The sequence below is a fragment of the Paramormyrops kingsleyae genome, chromosome 2 (assembly GCF_048594095.1).
Source record: "Paramormyrops kingsleyae isolate MSU_618 chromosome 2, PKINGS_0.4, whole genome shotgun sequence".
In the NCBI taxonomy this organism is placed as follows: Eukaryota; Metazoa; Chordata; class Actinopteri; order Osteoglossiformes; family Mormyridae; genus Paramormyrops; species Paramormyrops kingsleyae.
Window position 1 is genome coordinate 21,011,128 of NC_132798.1, and position 20,312 is coordinate 21,031,439.

At 44.9% G+C, this 20,312-nt stretch overlaps 3 protein-coding genes across 3 annotated transcripts; 1 reads left to right on the forward strand and 2 right to left on the reverse strand.

Annotated features, from left to right (window-relative positions):
• Positions 1-6,775: 6,775 nt before the first annotated feature.
• Positions 6,776-9,956, reverse strand: LOC140587695 (phospholipase A2-like). Its single transcript, XM_072709235.1, has 6 exons — positions 9,941-9,956; positions 9,440-9,568; positions 8,233-8,290; positions 7,742-7,892; positions 7,260-7,393; positions 6,776-7,153 (listed from the first exon to the last, which is right to left on the reverse strand). Exons 3-6 carry the CDS (start codon positions 8,279-8,281, stop codon positions 7,035-7,037), a joined length of 453 nt encoding a protein of 150 aa, XP_072565336.1. The 5' UTR covers positions 8,282-8,290; positions 9,440-9,568; positions 9,941-9,956; the 3' UTR covers positions 6,776-7,034.
• Positions 9,957-12,824: 2,868 nt separating this feature from the next.
• On the reverse strand, positions 12,825-14,655 carry LOC111839311 (phospholipase A2-like). The gene is made up of 4 exons (XM_023803101.2): positions 14,531-14,655; positions 14,040-14,190; positions 13,558-13,691; positions 12,825-13,451 (listed from the first exon to the last, which is right to left on the reverse strand). Exons 1-4 carry the CDS (start codon positions 14,616-14,618, stop codon positions 13,333-13,335), a joined length of 492 nt encoding a protein of 163 aa, XP_023658869.2. The 5' UTR covers positions 14,619-14,655; the 3' UTR covers positions 12,825-13,332.
• A 4,286-nt stretch (positions 14,656-18,941) lies between these two features.
• Positions 18,942-20,152, forward strand: LOC111839332 (phospholipase A2-like). Its single transcript, XM_023803144.2, has 4 exons — positions 18,942-18,984; positions 19,118-19,274; positions 19,457-19,584; positions 19,850-20,152. The coding sequence occupies exons 1-4, from the start codon at positions 18,945-18,947 to the stop codon at positions 19,969-19,971; spliced, it is 447 nt and encodes a 148-aa protein (XP_023658912.1). The 5' UTR covers positions 18,942-18,944; the 3' UTR covers positions 19,972-20,152.
• Positions 20,153-20,312: the final 160 nt, after the last annotated feature.

The window sequence follows — 20,312 nt, forward strand, 5'->3', positions numbered from 1 at the left end:
ATAAACACCTGAGCTAGGAAGGAACCTGCCGATGCAGATGTATGTACAAACACGCATGTGCGTCATGGGCGGTTGTGTTCACCCATAAAAAATGACAGTGCTGCAATCCTGCATACCTGGTTGAAGTCACTTGAGTATGGTTTGAGACCAGCTGATTGGTTCCCACAGACAGCCGTTTCTAGTACCTGCACAGTGGAAGGCATGGTGGGTAAACATTCCCTGTTCCTAACCTTTGGTGTGCATCTGGTGGAAAAAGTGATAAGGTGGAGATTGCATGGAGATACCTTAGCAGCTACCAGGAATTTGAACAGAAATAGACCTGCTTTGAACTGCTAATTAAAATTTCCTGGTTGTAATACATTATCTGGGTCCAACCCCTGCAATATGACCAGAATGTGGTGTTCACAGGCAAGAAAATGGTGGCTGGGCTACCCACATTAGTTGTTGAGGTTCAGCCCAAAATCACTATGTGGAGCATTTGGGCTCACCACCCACAAGGTGATAGATAAGGCTCAGGTTCATTACAGAATATAAAATGATTATAGAATGTTGCCTGTCTGGCAGACACTGGGCTAGTGCAGGAGACAGAAATGTATAGACTAGATACAGTGGATACAAATTGGATACTTCTATTCTAAGTGATGGAGTCCACGTAACTTGAAAACATGATCGTTTATGAGTCATGCTGTGGTCCTGGCATCACGTAACTTGGTTAGGGGAACAAAGTTAGCTGACTTGGAGAACCTATCAATAATGGTCAAGATAACTGTATTGCCTCTTGAGGGTTGTAACACCATAACAAAAACCATGACTTATATCAGCCTGTGGTCGTCACTGAATGGGTAGAGTGATTGGAGTAGACTTCCCAAGAGGTAGAGTGGTTGGAGTAAGCTGCTCAAGAGGTAGAGTGGTTGGAGTAGGTTGCTCAAGAGGTAGAGTGGTTGGAGTAGACTGCCCAAGAGGTAGAGTGGTTGGAGTAGACTGCCCAAGAGAGAATCAGAGTTCTGATTCTGGGCACAAACAGTGCAGGCTTAACATAATCTTAAACATTCTCCTTCATTTGCCACCAAAAGTGTTGTTTCAGCTGTGCAAATGTGTGGTTAATTCCCAAGTGGAAGGCTTGATTCGAGTCATGTGCCCAGAACAACACTCTTGGTCTCACCAGGTCTGGGACATACAAATGACTCTCAGGGCAAGCTGAGCATAATGGGTTACCTTAATTCACTCTCCTGAGCTCATCCTCAATCTCTCAGGTGAGAAAGCCGAGAACTACGGATAGAGGCAGAATAGTTTCAGGATCTCTAGGTCAGATGAATTTACAAGACAAGGCATCCAGCTTCATGAGTTTCACCCCAGGATAGTAAAATAAGATAAATTTACAGCACAAGAAGAACATGAATCACATGCAAATGTTGAGATGTTTGGCCAACACCAAATATTCAAGATTGTGATGGTCTATCAGCACCAGAAATGGCTCTTGGACCCCTGCCAGCCAGAGGTTCATGGTTTCCAGTGTTGTAATTGTACTCTGTGGGGGACAACCAGTGGGAATACAATGCATAGGGGTGCATCTTAGCATTCCCTGCTGAGTGCTGGGACAACACTCCCCTGACCACAGTCTTGGATGTAGTGACTGCTATGCTATATCGCTGGTCATTCTGTGACTGCAGGTACCTTCTCCAGGTCCATCTTGATCTTTGCTGTTGAAATCTGGTTGAGGCACATGAAGAAAAAGTGGTTAACTATGTTACATTAATCATACTTGGGAAAACAGCAGGTGCATTAGTTAGCCCGATAAGCATGACTAAGTATTCAGTAATGCCCAGTAGGTGTCTTGAAGGCTTATATTTACCCCCCAGATGGATGTGGACTAAATGTGGACTAGGCATTTCTGAGATCCAGCTTGGTCTATATCCAGCACAAAGCCTCCCATCACCAAGCACAATGCCATTAGATGGAGTGGTGCAAAGCACACTGCCACTGGACTCTGGAGCAGTGGTGGAGGAGGGAGGTTATGGGGTATGGGGTTGTTTTTCAGTTGGGCTAGGCCCCTTAGTTCCAGTGAATGGATCTCTTCTTCAACATACCAAGACACTTAGGGAAATTCTATCCTTCTAACTATGTGGGAACAGTTTGGGGAAGGCCCTTTCTGTTCCAGCATGACCATGCCCCAGTGCAGAACGGAAAGTCCATAAAGACATGGTTTAGTGATTTTTGTGTGGAAGAACTTCTGGCCCGCATAGAGCCCTGACCTCAACCCCATTGAACACCTTTGGGATTAACTAGAATGGAGATGGTCCAACACGTCCAAAATCAGTGCCTTCTGGATGAATGGGCTAAAAATTGCCACAGACACACTCAAAAATCTTTTGAAAAGCAGCTGTTATAGCTGCAAAGGGGAGATCAACTCCATATTAATACCTATGGATTTAGAATGGGATGTCATAAAAATTCCTGTAGGTGTAATGGCCAGGTGTCCCAATACCTTTGTCCACATAGTGTATTTCTCCAATTGTCATTCCATCGGGGATTACAAAAAGGCCTTGGGTTCCTGGTAAAAAAGTTACAGGTTCTTGGTATGGTAGTGCTCTGGCGAGGAGTTGCTTGAACTGTCAGCTCAGTTTCTCCTTAGAATTGGTTTCAATTACTGTCTCACCGAGGTCTTGGTGTCAGCGGAACACCATGCCTTTCTCAGTAGTTTGTTAGGTGGTGAGATTGTCACAGGCAGAAAAGACTAACTACTTGCAAGATGGAGTTTAGTGGTTTATTAAGACATTCAACATTCAAAATCAAATATCTCTAGATTTTGTAGAATGTGGTAAGGATAGTCAGTAGCAGTCATGTGCTCTTGAGGGGTTCTTATCCAATTATACTGTCTGGGATCTTTCAGTCATGACATCCAGTTGTACAGAGGGATGTTGAAGTCCAGTAGCCTGAGGTTCTCTGTCAGCTTCTGATTAGATGAAGATATTGAATGCTGAATAAACACCCAAGTGCATGTTGTCCTGGGGATGACAGGGTACACTCAGTAGTTCATCCCCACTTTTTCAGCCCTGGGAATTCAGCTGTCAGACTTTACGAAAGTCAGTTGGGAAGATCATCGGGACCCTTATGGTGGAAACAACATTCCAGGCCCTCACATCAGAGCCAGTCCTATGAGCCCCGGATTTCAACTGTACCTTTATTGTCCAGAATGACACCTACAACACCTGACTCAGGCCAGTCTTGGTTCAGGACTTTTGGTGTAAGGAGTATCATGTTCTGCACCGGAGCTGCAAATTAATACCTGTGGAAATGGGGCATATATGCTATGGAGAAGCTAGCCCTGGCAATATAGTGGGTGCTGATTGAGCTTATTATCTGAAAGAAATTGTACTGATCACAAAATATGCGCCCCGTCAGTGGATGGCTCAGGTGAAGGACACCAAAGCCTGGGCTACCCAGTGTAACCACTCCCTGCATGACCCTGCACTCCAGCTGCAGCACTGGCCAGGCTGTGGAAATGCCAGTGCAGATGGGCTCTCCCATATCTATGTCGGCCCTGGACTGTCAGTCCCTCTGGGACCAAATCAGCACTAAGGTTACTGAAAGCCAGAACCATGCTACCTGGAAGGCACTGATTAGGAAGGAAGCCCCAGAAATAAGAGCAAAGATAAAGCAACTGCAACCCCTATTCCTAGACAGCCCCTTGGCCTAACTGCACCTATACTAGTTTGAGGTATTCCCCACCATACTCCAGCACTTTGTGAACACGTAATTCATTCCTTACGTGTTTGTACACACATCCTGGAAAATGAGAAAAAACATTTTTTTTTGCCACGCGCCCTTATATATTGTATTTATTTATTCATATTTTTCTTACTTGTATTCTTTTATTTGTATAAATGCTACTGTTAACTAGGGTTTGTGAGAAAACGGTATTTCAATTCTCTGTATGTTCTGTACATGTGGCAGAATTGACAATAAAGTTGACTTTTACTTGACTTTGATCCTGCCAACAGTGGTGTGACTTCGTCAATAATAAGAATTTGTCAATTATTATTATTGTAGCATTGAAATGCTACAATAATAATGCAGTATCAACCAATGTAGTATGAAATTAACAATATGTCACAGCTCATGTGTGCCTAGTATGTGATCCACTTTTTAGATGCATGATCTATCTATCTATCTATCTATCTATCTATCTATCTAGCAACATTTTTGACTGAAGGGACGTTTCAAGTGAAGCAGATTGGGTATTACAAACATACATACAATAGGAGCAAAACCAAAAAAGCGTTTATAATGAATCATTAAAAAAAAACTATGAAGTGTAATACTAGGAGCATTCAAATGGTGTAGGCTAGTAGAGATGTTCGCAGAAGAGATGAGTCTTGAGGTTTTTCTTGAAGGTTCAAAGGGAATCTGATGACTGCATGGCAACTCATTCCTACATTAGGGGACCATACATGAGAAATGCCTAGAGTGACATTACTTATATGATAATCTCTATGCAGTGTTGGTTTACTGACCAGAGTGGCAAGATAGAATGTAGTACTCTGCTTGAGAAGCATCTTCATGAAGATGAGTTCCTGTTGTCCTTAGTCCTATGTTAGCTTTTTATTCCTTTCTCTTATGTTAAATGGGTTGGTGCAGACCCATGTCTTAAATCAGCCATAAAATACCCTCAAAACAATTATTTATATTTCCAATTTGTTTCTTACCTCTTGGTTACCTTGTTAGGCTTCCTTATCCATGAAAAGATTGGCTTTAATATTTTTGGTGTGGCTTTCTGGACCTTTCTTTTGACAGCATACCTTTCGTTTTCAATAAAAATAATGGTAAAATAAACCTCAAGAGAATTAAATAAATAAATAAATAAATAAATAAAAGTTTTTGTTTTTTTAAATAGAACTTTAATACAAATACAAAATAAATAGCAGAAAAGTAATAATACAAAAAGTAGATTTGCAAGGTCAGACAAACAACAATCACTCAAGCAAATGAAACCAATAGAAATCAAGTTCTAGTTCCAAAAAAAGTCTTTGTGTGCAAGAACATGTGTACACTCCAGCAAGAAGAACAACACCAATATAAGCATCCAGGTATTCCTCATCAATGTAATGCCACATGTTGCCGTAGACGTCCTTCCAGGTTCGTCGTAGCAATGATGACTTTTTTTAGTGACAATGGCATAAACAGATCAAAACAAGTATTGATGTCACTTACTCTCATCACAGCAAACCTTGTGATCCCAGGGGTTATTTTGATGATATATTCAGCAGCTGTCCTGCCATGTACATCAGGAGGTACTGAGCTCCAACAGATGTTACCACTTTTGGATTTGAATGTGGGAGCAGCTTCGGCACGGGCGACCTCCTCATCAGACGTGTGTGTCTTCTGATTGATACTCCACAACGTCTTCCTTCTCGGAAACCTGCTCATCCATATCACTGTACTGCTCCGTGTCCTCTGCCTCGTTTTCAGCCAAGACATGATCCGGAGCTTGGCTTACTGTAAATCTCCTTCTCATTTTCACAGGCTGCAAACTGGAGATGTGTACTCAGCAAGTCACCAGCTCTAAACTAAATTGGTCTTATCTTGCTTTACGTGTCTGGGCATGCCTTGCCTTTGGGCGTTTGTGTTGCTTGCTTGCCCAGGGAGAGACAGTGTTAGTGAGTTGACAGAGTGTTTATGATTTCAACTTGGGCACTAATTGTTGTTTTATAATTTTATTTTATAACTGGGACCTGACCCGAACACCATAGCTGTTATAATCTTGACCAAAGCATTTATAATTTAGTGATTAATTTTTTTTTTTTCTATTTTGTTTTTGACAAAGTCAAAAAGCCTTGATGCAGTACACAAATTTATATGGTGCTTTTATGCATTTTTAAACACCACAGATGTCTCTGAAAGCCAACCACTATGGACTTGAACTTTATGCAAGCACCTATAGGGAGCTAGTGATGAGAGACAAGGAGGTATGTGATATGAGAGCATTTAAGCTGATTAAATGCCAGAGATGCAGCCAGATTTGGAATTATTTGCAGCCATTTGACAGCACAGGCGGTAAGATACGAGTTTCAGTAGTTGAGTCATGAGATGGAAAAAAAGCTTTTCCCACATGCAGGAGTGAGGTCGGTGGCACTGATTCTGAAAGGTTTCAATTGTTGCAGTGGCTGCAAAGGGCTGTCACTGGATAGGAGTTGGTGTCTGTAATGATGGTGACCCTCTAGGATCTACTAATAGACACCTGTGATGATGGAAACTGCCAAGCTAAAGAAGCCTTTGGGGCAAGATTTGCAACTGAAAAGTAGCAGTAGGCTAGATGGGCTGCAGCACAGTCAGTTGCAGAGGCAAAAGTCTGTGCATTAAAGGTTTTAGAGCAGGTGCTCATGGAAAGAGGGAGGAGTTATGAGATGTGGAACCATTCATCTTCGGATCGTGCACAGTCAGCTGAGATTGTTCGGCATGAGGAAGCCACCTGGTCACCTCCCAAGGAATGATCTGGACATTCCTTAGGAGGACATGATCTGGATGGAAGCCCAGGGCCGACCTAAGAAGATTATATCTTCCAGCTGGCTGGTGAATTTTTGGGAAATTGCCAGAGCAAGATTTTACCAAAGAATGAATGTGACCAGCAGGCCTGTAGCCAGAAACGGATTTCTGGGGGCATCAGGTAACCCTACTGATAGGTTTCGATAGGGGTTCAAACTTGCAAGTTTGCTACCTGATTAGGTGCCTGATTGATACTGTAAAATATGTCCATCAGCTTAGCCTGATGGTAAAGGATGGTTTATTGGCATAATAGTTTATAATAAGTGAGCACATTGTGCATAAGCATACATACAGCATCCAGGGAGAGAGAGGACACAGCATGAGCTCTGCACGGTGTCCTCACATTTCTCCAGGTCAAACTCAGATGACAGCATTTGTATTTTTGTATGAATCATTGCATATTTATTTCTTTATAGCTCAATGGTTGCATGCAAGGGTCTCATGAAAAGGACTGACATACAAGCTGTGATGAGATGGAGCTGCTGACTGGCTCACTTGCAGAGCTCTTGGTTCATGTTGTGGTGCTCCTTGTTGTAGCCCGCCCCAGCGAAGCACATGGCTGCATGCTTGTCACATTCACAAACAAACATCTCGCAGACAGTGTTGGACTCTGTCAGAGAGAGAAGAAAGTAAAGCAGTGTCTGTGTGAGTTTGTGTTTGTATGTGTACATACTCACAGGAAGCTGTCAGGTTAATATGACGACAGAGACACTTACCTTTGCAGGTGATAGTCTTGTTTGCCTTGTCACAGCTGTAGGAATAGGGTAGGGTATAAGGGTTTTCCAAAACAGGCCAGCAGGCCTCAAGGTTCTTGGCTTGGTGATAGCAGTGGTCATGGGTCTGGCAACACCTAGACAGATAAAGAATGAGCCCTCAGCTGTGCAGCTCTGCTCAGCAGACAAAATATCGCTGTGAAGAAGCCACACTGATCAATCCCAATGGTGGTAACCAGAAAACACACACGCCCAGGAGTGGATGTGGTTGTAGGATAAAAGGATGATGTTTGATGGTATTAAAATTATTGGTTCATCTCCTCAGGCAGTGGAGTAATGGCCTGTAGCTTTGTACCCTAGTCCTGGCTGGCTTCAGTATCCTCAGACTATGAAGTTCCCTTTAAACTGCAAAATAAATGCAGGCTAAATTGTTTTAAAGTACAAGCACACACTCCTATTAGCATCCTCCCTCTGTGACTCCTGACCTGTCCAAGTCATCCACGGCTGTCCCAGCGCCTCCCTTTCCACAGTAACAGCCATAGTCTCCATAGTCCAGCAGAGGCCAGCTGCTAGGGATCGTGCAGATGATCATATCCCTTAAGCCCAACAGTGACCTGTAGTCTGGGTCCATCATCACTGTGACGCAGGGGTGGAAAGACAGGATGCATTCAGTCCAGCCAGGTAACAAAGACTCAGATAGAAAACACACTTACACACAGGATGGGCCTCAGCCAAGTAAACTGCAGGTGAGAAATTAAGACCAACTTTAATTCAAATATCATTTCAAGGTTGAAGAATGCTGATCTTGTCATTGCAGCAGGTGACTCCATGTCCCACCTTTTCAAAGACTCAGCTTAGCCACTTGCCTAAACCTGCTGACTCGCCTCTCAAGTCCGCTGTCTAACGCTTGCCAGCAGAATCGACTCCCTGCTTATAGATACTGACAAAGTAATAGAGGACATACTGGAACACTTACCGATGGACAGGCTAGAAGCCAACATGAAGAAAGTTTGGAGGGTTTTCATCTTGGTGATCTGGATGAAGGCCCAGGATAAAGAGACCATTTATAACTCCTTCAGACCTTGAAAAATGTGTGGCCGCGATAAACACCTGGGCTAGGAAGAGAGCTGTAGATACAGATTGTGAAGGTCAAACAGAAAGTCCTGCGTAAGCAAGTTGCTTATGCTCTTCTACTACAGCTAGACAGTCTGGGAGACAACTTACCCACAAACTGAGATCTAAAGGAACCCAAAATGTTGATCTGATGTAGCAACTGGTGCATATGTCCCAGTGATGGGACCAAGAGATTATTGCCGGTATAAGCATGATATCACTACATCTGCAGTCCTCCTCTGTGCCCTGGGACTGGTGAGAGGCCAGGAGACCCAATCCAGTGCTCACCTGTTCCTCATCTTGATGCCGAGAATGCTTAAGTGAACCACCAAGAGACCTGGGACCACCCTTCCATGCACAACAAACATGGCCTGTGATCCAGCCCCAAAAACTGGCTAGCTGTCTGCAGGATCCACCAGATTGAACAGTTCACTACCTCACGTTCATTGAGTCCAGGGTTGCCCTATGTCAGCCCTACCTGATTCTGGTAGTACCATTGTTATGGTGAACATTGTGGGACCAATGGGGGAGTAGTTGGTCAAAGTTATGGTGCTTCCTGGCTAACAGGGAAGATCAAATTTGGGACTGCTTACACTGGCTGGGGATGAGTGCTGCCATCAAGGACAGAAATCCCCCATTTGCCGATGGACAGCTTCTTATCTGCCACTATGTGGTGCCTTGGTGGCCCTTCCTACTATTGAAGTACACATTGGCCTGGAGCATGTCTGCTGTACAGCCACTAGTATATCCTAGTCATCATGGACTACGCTACCAGGTACTCCAAGGTTGTGCTGCTCTGGAATGACCCAGGATTACTTCAAATGTTTCGGCTGTGTGGACATCCCCAAATACATCCCCAACAGACTAGAACGCAGTAGTTATGTCCTGACTAATGAAAGAAATCTCCTCAAGGTCCACCACTACACACCAAAATAAACCATTCCCAAAGAGACAGTCTCAATGAGAGATTCAATTAGATGCTCTGACAGATGCTTTGATCTCTGCATTGTGCCAGAATTTCCCCCTGGGATCTATAAAGTTAATTTTAATCTTAATGATGCCTCATCTACCTGGAAGGCCAAAACTGGCTGTCCTTCTTCCTCTTCACAGTCTGGAAAATTCCTGAAGCCTCTAGTGGATTCACCCTCTTCAAACTCTTTTTCAGGACCCCACGACCTGCCCAATCAGGTTAAGGAAGCCTGGGAACAACAACCCTTGCTGTACTGCATAAAAGTGGAAGACATCTCATACAACATCATATTGAGATGTTCATCCTGCAAAGGTACTACAAGATCACTCAGGCACAGCGATGTACATCTGAGGAAGAGATTAAGAAGATGCAGCTACTTCATGTGATCCAGGAGTCTGAAAGCCCTACATCCAGCTCTATTGAGATGGTCCCTATGTTGAGATGGTACCACTGCTGAACAATGTTGCCTAATTCAGTACCCCATGATTTATATCACACACTGTTCAGCCATAAATTTAAAACCATCTCCTTAATATTGTGTAGGTCCCCTTTGTGCTGCAAAAACAGCTCTGACTCATTGGGGGGATGGACTCCACAAGACCTTTGAAGGTGTATCTGGCACCAAGGCACTAGCAGAAGATCCTTTAGTCTTGTAACTAACTGTCACGTTCACGTCCAGGGAGGAGGCGAGGAATAATGGGTAGGAGATGAGGATCAGCAAAGTAAGGGGTTTTAATGAGGTTTAAAACAACAAAAGGGAGCAGACCAGCGAATGACAATGAAAACTAAGCTCAAGACTAACAAGACACGAACTTAGCGAACATTAATGATAAGTCTGGCAAGGAAAGGTAAGACACGGACTTAAATACTAAGAAACTAATTAAGAAACACAAAACAGCTTGAGAGAAGCACAGATTCCACACATGGGTAATTAGGGGCGTGGCACACATGAGGAATGCAGGGCTGGGCGTGACACTAACCAATTGGGGCCTCCATGGATCAGATTTATTTTTCCAGCATATCCAACACATGCTTGATCCGATTGAGATCTGGGGAATTTGGAGGCCAAGTGTTGACCTTGAACTCTTTTTCATGTTGGTCAAGCCATTCTCGAATTTTTGCAGTGTGGCAGAGTACATTATCCTGCTGAAAGAGGCCATTGGTAATACCTTTGCCATGAAGGGATGTATTGGTCTGCAGCAGGGTTTAGGTAGGTGGTATGTGTTAAAGTGACATCAACATGAAAGCCAGAACCCAAGGTTGTCCAGCAGAACATTGCCCAGCGAGAGCATCACCCTACCTCCATCAACTCGCCTTCTTCCCATAGTATATCCTGGTGCCATCTTTTCCCCAGGTAACGGACACACTTCCACCCAGCTGTCTACATGATGTAACAGAAAACATAACTCATCAGACCATTGCTCCATGGTCCAGTCGTGATGCTCATGTGTTCTGACATCATTCTATCATAGCCAGTGTTAATTTTACCAGCAATTTCTGCTACAGTAGGTCTCCTGTGGGATCACACCAGACGGGCTTGGCTTCACTCGTCACAGAAGCCGTGGGGTCAACTAAACAAGGGATTTATTCGAAGAATACAATTAGGAACACTGAGCAACACACAGGACTGACATTAAGATGTTAATGACTGGACTGGGGAAACAAACTCTAACGCAGACTTAAGGACATAACAACAATCCACATGACTCGAAACAGCTGGTAGCACGAGGATTCCACACAAGGTAGCAAGGGGAGCACACAGGAGGATCAGCACGAGCAGGGCATGACATCACACTCCACACACATCAATGAGCCTTGGGCACCCATGACCCCATCACCAGTTCACTGCTTTGCCTTCCTTAGACCACTGCATACTGTGCATATTGAGACCTGGCGTTTTGGAGATGCTCTGACCCAGTCTAGCCATCACAATATGGCTCTTGTCAAAGTTGGTCAGATCTTTACGCTTGCCCATTTTTCCTGCTTCCACCACATTAACTTCAAGGACTGACTGCTCACATGCCTAATTTATAAGGGCAACCTTAATAGGTGTCATGGTGACAAGATAATCAATGTTATTCATGTCATCATTCAGTGGCATAAATGTTATAGCTGATCAGTATATATCATAGACGTCAACAAAGGTTACTGACAGGATCCCCTCAGGCTGGGTGCCAAGACCCAAACCCAGTGGTAGGGTTGCAATAAAAAATGTATATATCAAGTTATTTTATTGATGTTTTTTGAGGCATTGATGTATTAAAATTAGCTGACATTAAAATTATACATTATACATTGTATTAAATGATACATTTAAATTATATGCCTAATACATATCCTGTCCAATTCATTCAATGGCGTCTAGTATAATAACTTTCAGAGACCACAAGAGGACGATATAAAATCTATAGTTATTACAAAGTTACCTTGCTCAGCTCCCTCACCCCGACTTTTGTGCTGTTGGTGTATGTTTTGGTGTATGTGAACTAGGCTAAGCTAGGCTTTTGTCTCTTTACTCCTATTTATTTCTGTCAGAAAAATGATGATGTATATAAATAATCATCGGGAAAATTTTCTGATTATCTATGTGTGGAAAAAGGCATTGATCCCAAGACTACCAGAGGGCCCTGGTAGTACTGGATCCTCCCCTTTTGAGTCAATATAGTTTCTGCCACCTTCCAGAGACTTATGGACATCATTCTTCTCCCTCACTAAGAGTAAGCAGTAGCCTAAATAGCTAATATTATCATCCAAACTGAGAGCTGGGCAGTGAACCCGTGTTTGACTCCTTAGGCTGCAAGACTCCATCAGCCAGACTGGATTCATGGTCATACCCACCAAGCACCATTAGGGGCTCCCCGGTGCCCAACACTGGGGTGCATTTTTGGATGGGGTCCAAGAAAGGAAGATTAAAGCTAGCCTGCCCTTTCCTAACACTGTCACCAAGAACCAGGTATGAGCTTTCTTGCGATTTGCTGGGTTCTTCTCTCCCTCATGCACTGCATTTGGGCAGGTAGTTTATAAACCGATGGTGAGGAATGCTACCAGGGCATGGCTAGCAACTCCTAAATCCCCAAACCAGAGGAAAAGGTCAGAAAGCATATTCTTAGTAAGCTCGCTAAGTTGCTTATTCTTCCTGCTTGATGGGGTTAAGCAGGCAAGAGGACAAACAGCCTGAGGTGACTGTCACACAGTAGTGCCAAGCGCCCTGTGGCCACCTGATGAAGGAAGACCCCCCCCCCACCCGAACCTTTGTCTCTTTTTCATTAAAAAAAACCTTGCCCTCCCAGGGTATGTTTCATGCACCCTGTGTCTCCCATGGCTCATTGTCCACCAGAAGATGTATGAGGGAAGACATATGTTTGCACAAGCACATGCATGCAAGCACACACACATGTGCAGAGACGAGCATTTAATGATCCCTGAGAAGCACAGCAACATGGTAGAACATAAGAACTAAATGAACAAAATTTACATTAGGCACATCAGATTCATTTGGGGAGAACTCAAAAAATAGCTCTGGTTTAAAGGAACCCAAAGTTTTAGCTTGATAGCAAAATTTTATCAAAGAATGAATGTGACCAGCAGGCCTGTAGCTGGAAACGGATTTCTGGGGGCATCAGGTAACCCTACTGATAGGTTTCGATAGGGGTTCAAACTTGTAAGTTTGCTACCTGATTAGGTGCCTGATTGATACTGTAAAATATGTCCATCAGCTTAGCCTGATGGTAAAGGATGGTTTATTGGCATAATAGTTTATAATAAGTGAGCACATTGTGCATAAGCATACATACAGCATCCAGGGAGAGAGAGGACACAGCATGAGCTCTGCACGGTGTCCTCACATTTCTCCAGGTCAAACTCAGATGACAGCATTTGTATTTTTGTATGAATCATTGCATATTTATTTCTTTATAGCTCAATGGTTGCATGCAAGGGTCTCATGAAAAGGACTGACATACAAGCTGTGATGAGATGGAGCTGCTGACTGGCTCACTTGCAGAGCTCTTGGTTCATGTTGTGGTGCTCCTTGTTGTAGCCCGCCCCAGCAAAGCACATGGCTGCATGCTTGTCGCATTCACAAATAAACATCTCGCAGACAGTGTTGGACTCTGTCAGAGAGAGAAGAAAGTAAAGCAGTGTCTGTGTGAGTTTGTGTTTGTATGTGTACATACTCACAGGAAGCTGTCAGGTTAATATGACCGCAGAGACACTTACCTTTGCAGGTGATAGTCTTGTTTGCCTTGTCACAGCTGTAGGAATAGGGTAGGGTATAAGGGTTTTCCAAGACAGGCCAGCAGGCCTCAAGCTTCATGGCTTGGTCATAGCAGTGGTCATGGGTCTGGCAACACCTAGACAGATAAAGAATGAGCCCTCAGCTGTGCAGCTCTGCTTAGCAGACAAAATATCGCGGTGAAGAAGCCACACTGATCAATCCCAATGGTGGTAACCAGAAAACACACACGCCCAGGAGTGGATGTGGTTGTAGGATAAAAGGATGATGTTTGATAGTATTAAGATTATTGGTTCATCTCCTCAGGCAGTGGAGTAATGGCCTGTAGCTTTGTACCCTAGTCCTGGCTGGCTTCATTATCCTCAGACTATGAAGTTCCTTTTAAACTGCAAAATAAATGCAGGCTAAATTGTTTTAAAGTACAAGCACACACTCCTATTAGCATCCTCCCTCTGTGACTCCTGACCTGTCCAAGTCATCCACGGGTGTCCCAGCGCCTCCCTTTCCACAGTAACAGCCATAGTCTCCATAGTCCAGCAGAGGCCAGCTGCTAGGGATCTTGCAGATGATCATATCCCTTAAGCCCGACAGTGACCTGTAGTCTGGGTCCATCATCACTGTGACGCAGGGGTGGAAAGACAGGATGCATTGAGTCCAGCCAGGTAACAGAGACTCAGATAGAAAACACACTCACACACAGGATGGGCCTCAGCCAAGTAAACTGCAGGTGAGAAATTAAGACCAACTTTAATTCAAATCTCATTTCGAGGTTGAAGAATGCTGATCTTGTCATTACAGCAGGTGACTCCATGTCCCACCTTTTCAAAGACTCAGCTTAGCCACCTGCCTACACCTGCTGACTCGCCTCTCAAGTCCGCCGTCTAACGCTTGCCAGCAGAATCGACTCCCTGCTTATAGATACTGACAAAGTAATAGAGGACATACTGGAACACTTACCGATGGACAGGCTAGAAGCCAACATGAAGAAAGTTTGGAGGGTTTTCATCTTGGTGATCTGGACGAAGGCCCAGGATAAAGAGACCATTTATAACTCCTTCAGACCTTGAAAAATGTGTAGCCACGATAAACACCTGGGCTAGGAAGAGAGCTGTAGATACAGATTGTGAAGGTCAAACAGAAAGTCCTGCGTAAGCAAGTTGCTTATGCCTTCTCTCCTACTACAGCTAGACAGTCTGGGAGACAACTTACCCACAAACTGAGATCAAAAGGAACCCAAAATGTTGATGTGCTGTAGCAACTGGTGCATATGTCCTAGTGATGGGACCAAGAGATTATTGCAGGTATAGGCATGATCTCACTACATCTGCAGTCTACCTCTGTGCCCTGGGACTGGTGAGAGGCCAGGAGACCCAATCCAGTGCTCACCTGTTCCTCATCAAACTTGATGCCGAGAATGCTTAAGAGAACCACCAAGAGACCCGGGACCACCCTTCCATGCACAACAAACATGGCCTGTGATCCAGCCCCAAAAACTGGCTAGCTGTCTGCAGGATCCACCAGATTGAACCGTTCACCACCTCACGTTCATTGAGTCCAGGGTTGTCCTGTGTCAGCCCTACCTGATTCTGGTAGTACCATTGTTATGGTGAACATTGTGGGACCAATGGGGGAGTAGTTGGTCAAAGTTATGGTGCTTCCTGGCTAACAGGGAAGATCAGATTTGGGACTGCTTACACTGGCTGGGGATGAGTGCTGCCATCAAGGACAGAAATCCCCAATTTGCCGGTGGACAGCTTCTTATCTGCCACTATGTGGTGCCTTGGTGGCCCTTCCTACTATTGAAGTACACATTGGCCAGGAGCATGTCTGCTGTACAGCCACTAGTATATCCTAGTCATCATGGACTACGCTACCAGGTACTCCAAGGTTGTGCTGCTCTGGAATGACCCAGGATTACTTCAAATGTTTCGCTTGTGTGGACATCCCCAAATACATCCCCAACAGACTAAAATGCAGTAGTTATGTCCTGACTAATGAAAGAAATCTCCTCAAGGTCCACCACTCCACACCAAAATAAACCATTCCCAAAGAGACAGTCTCAATGAGAGATTCAATTAGATGCTCAGCCAGATGCTTTGACCTCTGCATTGTGCCAGAATTTCCCCCTGGGATCTATAAAGTTAATTTTAATCTTAACGATGCCTCATCTACCTGGAAGGCCAAAACTGGCTGTCCTACTTCCTCTTCACAGTCTGGAAAATTCCTGAAGACTCTAGTGGATTCACCCTCTTCAAACTCTTTTTCAGGACCCCAGGACCTGCCCAATCAGGTTAATGAAGCCTGGGAACAACAACCCTTGCTGTACTGCATAAAAGTGGAAGACATCTCATACAACATCATATTGAGATGTACCACTGGGCTGTTCATCCTGCAAAGGTACTACAAGATCACTCAGGCACAGCGATGTACATCTGAGGAAGAGATTAAGAAGATGCAGCTACTTGATGTGATCCTGGAGTCTGAAAGCCCTACGTCCAGCTCTATTGAGATGGTCCCTATGTTCAGATGGTACCACTGCTGAACAATGATGCCTAATTCAATACCCCATGATTTATATCACACACTGTTCAGCCATAAATTTAAAACCATCTCCTTAATATTGTGTAGGTCCCCTTTGTGCTGCAAAAACAGCTCTGACTCGTTGGGGCATGGACTCCACTCCTGAAGGTGTATCTGGCACCAAAGCATTAGCAGAAGATCCTTTAGTCTTGTAACTAACCAATTGGGGCCTCCATCGATCAGATTTATTTGTCCAGCATATCCAACACATGCTTGATCAGATTGAGATCTGGGGAATTTGGAGGCCAAGTGTTGACCTTGAAGCCTTTTTCATGTTGGTCAAGCCATTCTCGAATTTTTGCAGTGTGGCAGAGTATATTATCCTGCTGAAAGAGGCCATTGGTAATACCATTGCCATGAAGAGATGTATTGGTCTGCAGCAGGGTTTAGGTAGGTGGTTTGTGTTAAAGTGACATCAACATGAAAGCCAGAACCCAAGGTTGTCCAGCAGAACATTGCCCAGCGAGAGCATCACCCTGCTTCCATCAACTCACCTTCTTCCCATAGTATATCCTGGTGCCATCTTTTCCCCAGGTAACGGACACACTTCCACCCAGGTGTCTACATGATGTAACAGAAAACATAACTCATCAGACCATTGCTCCATGGTCCAGTCGTGATGCTGCTCTGCCCATTGAAGGAGCTTTCAGTAGTGAATACGGGTCAGCCCGGGCACTGTAATTGGTCTGTGGTTATGCACGTGTTTGACTCCATGGGCTGCAAGACTCCATCGGCCAGACAGGATTCATGGTCATACCCACCAAGCACCATTAGGGGCTCCCCGGTGCCCAACACTGGGGTGCATTTTTGGATGGGGTCCAAGAAAGGAAGATTAAAGCCATCCAGTCTTTTCCTAACACTGTCACCAAGAACCAGGTTTGAGCTTTCCTGGGATTTACCGGGTTCTACTCTCTAGCTGCCCCCTCTCAGGTCACACCTGGCAGGGCCAGCCTGATAGTATCCTGCAGACTAAAAGAGGCCCACAGCACTGAACCGGTGCTCTGCATCCCTGACTCTGAGCCACCCATTTGGCTCTTTGGTAACATCTCAGAGGTTGGGATATATCCTTTCTCAGGGTTTTGAAGCCAAGAAACACCACCTGCTGCGCCCTGTGGCCACCTGATGAAGGAAGACCCCCCCCCAACCCCCGAACCTTTGTCTCTTTTTCATTAAAAAAAACCTTGCCCTCCCAGGGTATGTTTCATGCACCCTGTGTCTCCCATGGGTCATTGTCCACCAGAAGATGTATGAGGAAAGACATATGTTTGCACAAGCACATGCATGCAAGCATACACACATGTGCAGAGACGAGGTTTAATGATCCCCGAGAAGCACAGCAACATGGTAGAACATAAGAACCAAATGAACAAAATTTACATTAGGCCCATCAAATTAATTTGGGGAGAACTCAATAAATAGCTCTGGTTTAAAGGAACCCAAGGTTTTAGCTTACACCACAGGAAGACTGTTTCATACTCTAACTACACGCTTAGTAAAGAAGTGCTTTCTCAAATCTAGTTTAAAATGTTCCCCAACACGTGCTTGCTTGGAGTCAGGTAAACATTGGATTAGGCCCGTGGGAATCTGCGCAGGTGATTGGTTCCCACAGCTCTGTGAGTGGGCAGTGCCCTTTTATAGAAGATCAGGTCAACCATACCGAGTGTCTGCACCATGGGAATTACGGTAGGGAAACTCACCGCCCTCCCAGCCCCGCTGGTATTCCTAACCTCTGGTGTCCTTCTGGTGGAAAAAGCGATAAGGTGGAGATTACATAAACCTCAAGAGTTACTGAAAATAAACAATTCGCCTTGTACAGTAAATTACAGATGCTTAGCAAAGTTCAGGCACTGCCATGTACAGGTTGTGCTCAACAAGGCTTTGTCTGTGCAGCCCTTCCTGATGGCTTGTTGATATGGTGGTGCTGTCTAACAGTTTCTTCTTAAACCCGGTAACCCCAAGATCCTCTCAATTCTTCCTCCTTACTGTACATGGGGGGGAACAGGCACATGTTCTCTTCATGTCAGATTTGCAGTGTTCCCAGGCACCTAAACTTCATAGATTTTTGGTCTGGTGCTACTTTGTAATTATCAGATCTTTGCAGGGCAACGATAATTTCTCTCTTTTCAGCAGAGAGCTCTTTGCTTTTCCCCTTGGTGATGGATTTCCATGCCAGAAGGCACTGTTATTTTTATTTTAGATATACATTCTTCAGATACATGGAAACCTACATCCTGCAGAAAGAAAACCGTACTGCTCGATAAAATGGGAAACAGTTAAAAATATAGACCCTCCTGACATGCTTGAGCAGAAGATTTGAATCATTTTGTGCATTTATTTATTTTTGCTCATTTTCAGTCATTCCTGAGCTGACAGTAACTGGTTAGACATTTATGAAGACAAGACTTTGTTAGCAAACAATTATTTTAACACACACTGAAGAAGGTGAAATGGACGCTTTCAATCATTAACAGTGTGTGCTATCAGAGGAGCACTCTCTCACTGGCTGATGTGAGGAACTTGCCCTGGCGCAGGCCCAGTGTGGACGTTTTGTGAAAGCATTCACTTCTGGCATGTTTGCAAAATGTATCTTAATACCATCCATCCACCTTATTGCATATCTGGGTCCTTGGGCTCGTCACAGACGGGCCTCTGTGGAAAGGTCTCCAACCCCCCGTCCAGCAGCCGCCCATAGCGCTACCCCAACTCCCCCCGTTCCTCTTATCTCCCTCTCTCCGTTGTCTCCTATTTAAGAGCTTGGCTCCAAAGGGCTGCGATCTCCCCACGGGTCACCATGAAGGCCACACTGCTCCTGCTGGCGGCGCTCCTCTTCGGTGAGACCGGCCGATCCTTTCCTCCTGAGGTCCTGGGAGACCTTCATGCTTTTTGGCGCATACTTGTGGCGGATGGAGGGGCATCTAATTTAACTGATGACCCTGTGTTGCCCCCCTCTTGCCCACCTCACAGCCTACGGCACCCTTGGCGCCGAGGTGCCCTTCGCTCTGTGGCAGTTTGGAAGCATGATCCAGTGCTATCAGCCAGGAGTCAACCCCTTCCTCTACAACAACTACGGCTGCTGGTGTGGCTTTGGGGGCTCCGGAACCCCAAGGGATGGAGTGGACAGGTCATTTATCACCCCTACAGGGTGAAGCTCTTTGTTCAGAAAGTGAGGAAGTGGTGCGGTGAGGGCTGGAGTAGCAGTAAAGAAATACACTGTTCCTACTACTATTGGGCAAAAAAGGTGCCACAAAATTCACTGGTTGCTTCACCTTCTAGTTCCGGTTATGCTCCTTAACTCTTCTTCAGGTGCTGCAATGCCCATGACCTCTGCTACCAGGCCGCCAGGAAGAATCCAGCATGTCGCCCCCTGGTGGATGTGCCATACACCAAGCAGTATGACTACACCTGCACTGCTTCTCAGGTCGAATGCTCAGGTAACAAACAAAGAGACGTGTCCTAGTGTGTGTGTGTGTGTGTGTGTGTGCGCGCATGGGACTAAGACGGGAAAAGTGTTTCAGACATAAATGATTACAGAAAGAACTTAAGTCTTTATACGCATTTTGCATTGTATAAAATTCTACACATTAACTACTTGTACAATGAAAAGTGTCACATCTATAATATTGTCCACCAGGGGCACAATACACATCCTCCTATAAAAAACATCCAATGATGCTTTAACCCAAATGCCTCCCACAGCCTCTAATAATGCCTGCCAGGCTACCGTGTGTGACTGTGACCAGGCTGCAGCTTTCTGCTTCTCCCAGCACACATACAACCCAGAGAACAAGAACCTGGACAAGAGCATCTACTGCAAATGAAGCCACATCCCCAAGAGCAGAGCAACACTGAGGTGGTGCTGGTGTGATCCATGACAGCCTGCCTCAAACAGCTTTTCTGTATTCTCAGTGATTCACATAACTATCTTACATATTCACAATGTGCAGCAGATTATATGGAAACAGATAATGTGGTGGGTACTGTAGAAAGTAACCAATCAATTTTGGCAATAAAGTTAAATCTGTTATGCATGGGTGCATACGAGTGTGAGTGTGGAGCAGAATGAGTGAGTGTGAGTGTGGAACAGCATGGCTAAGTGTGAGTAAGTGTGGAGCTTAAATGTGGGGCAGCATGGCTGAGTGTGAGTGTGGGGCAGCATGAG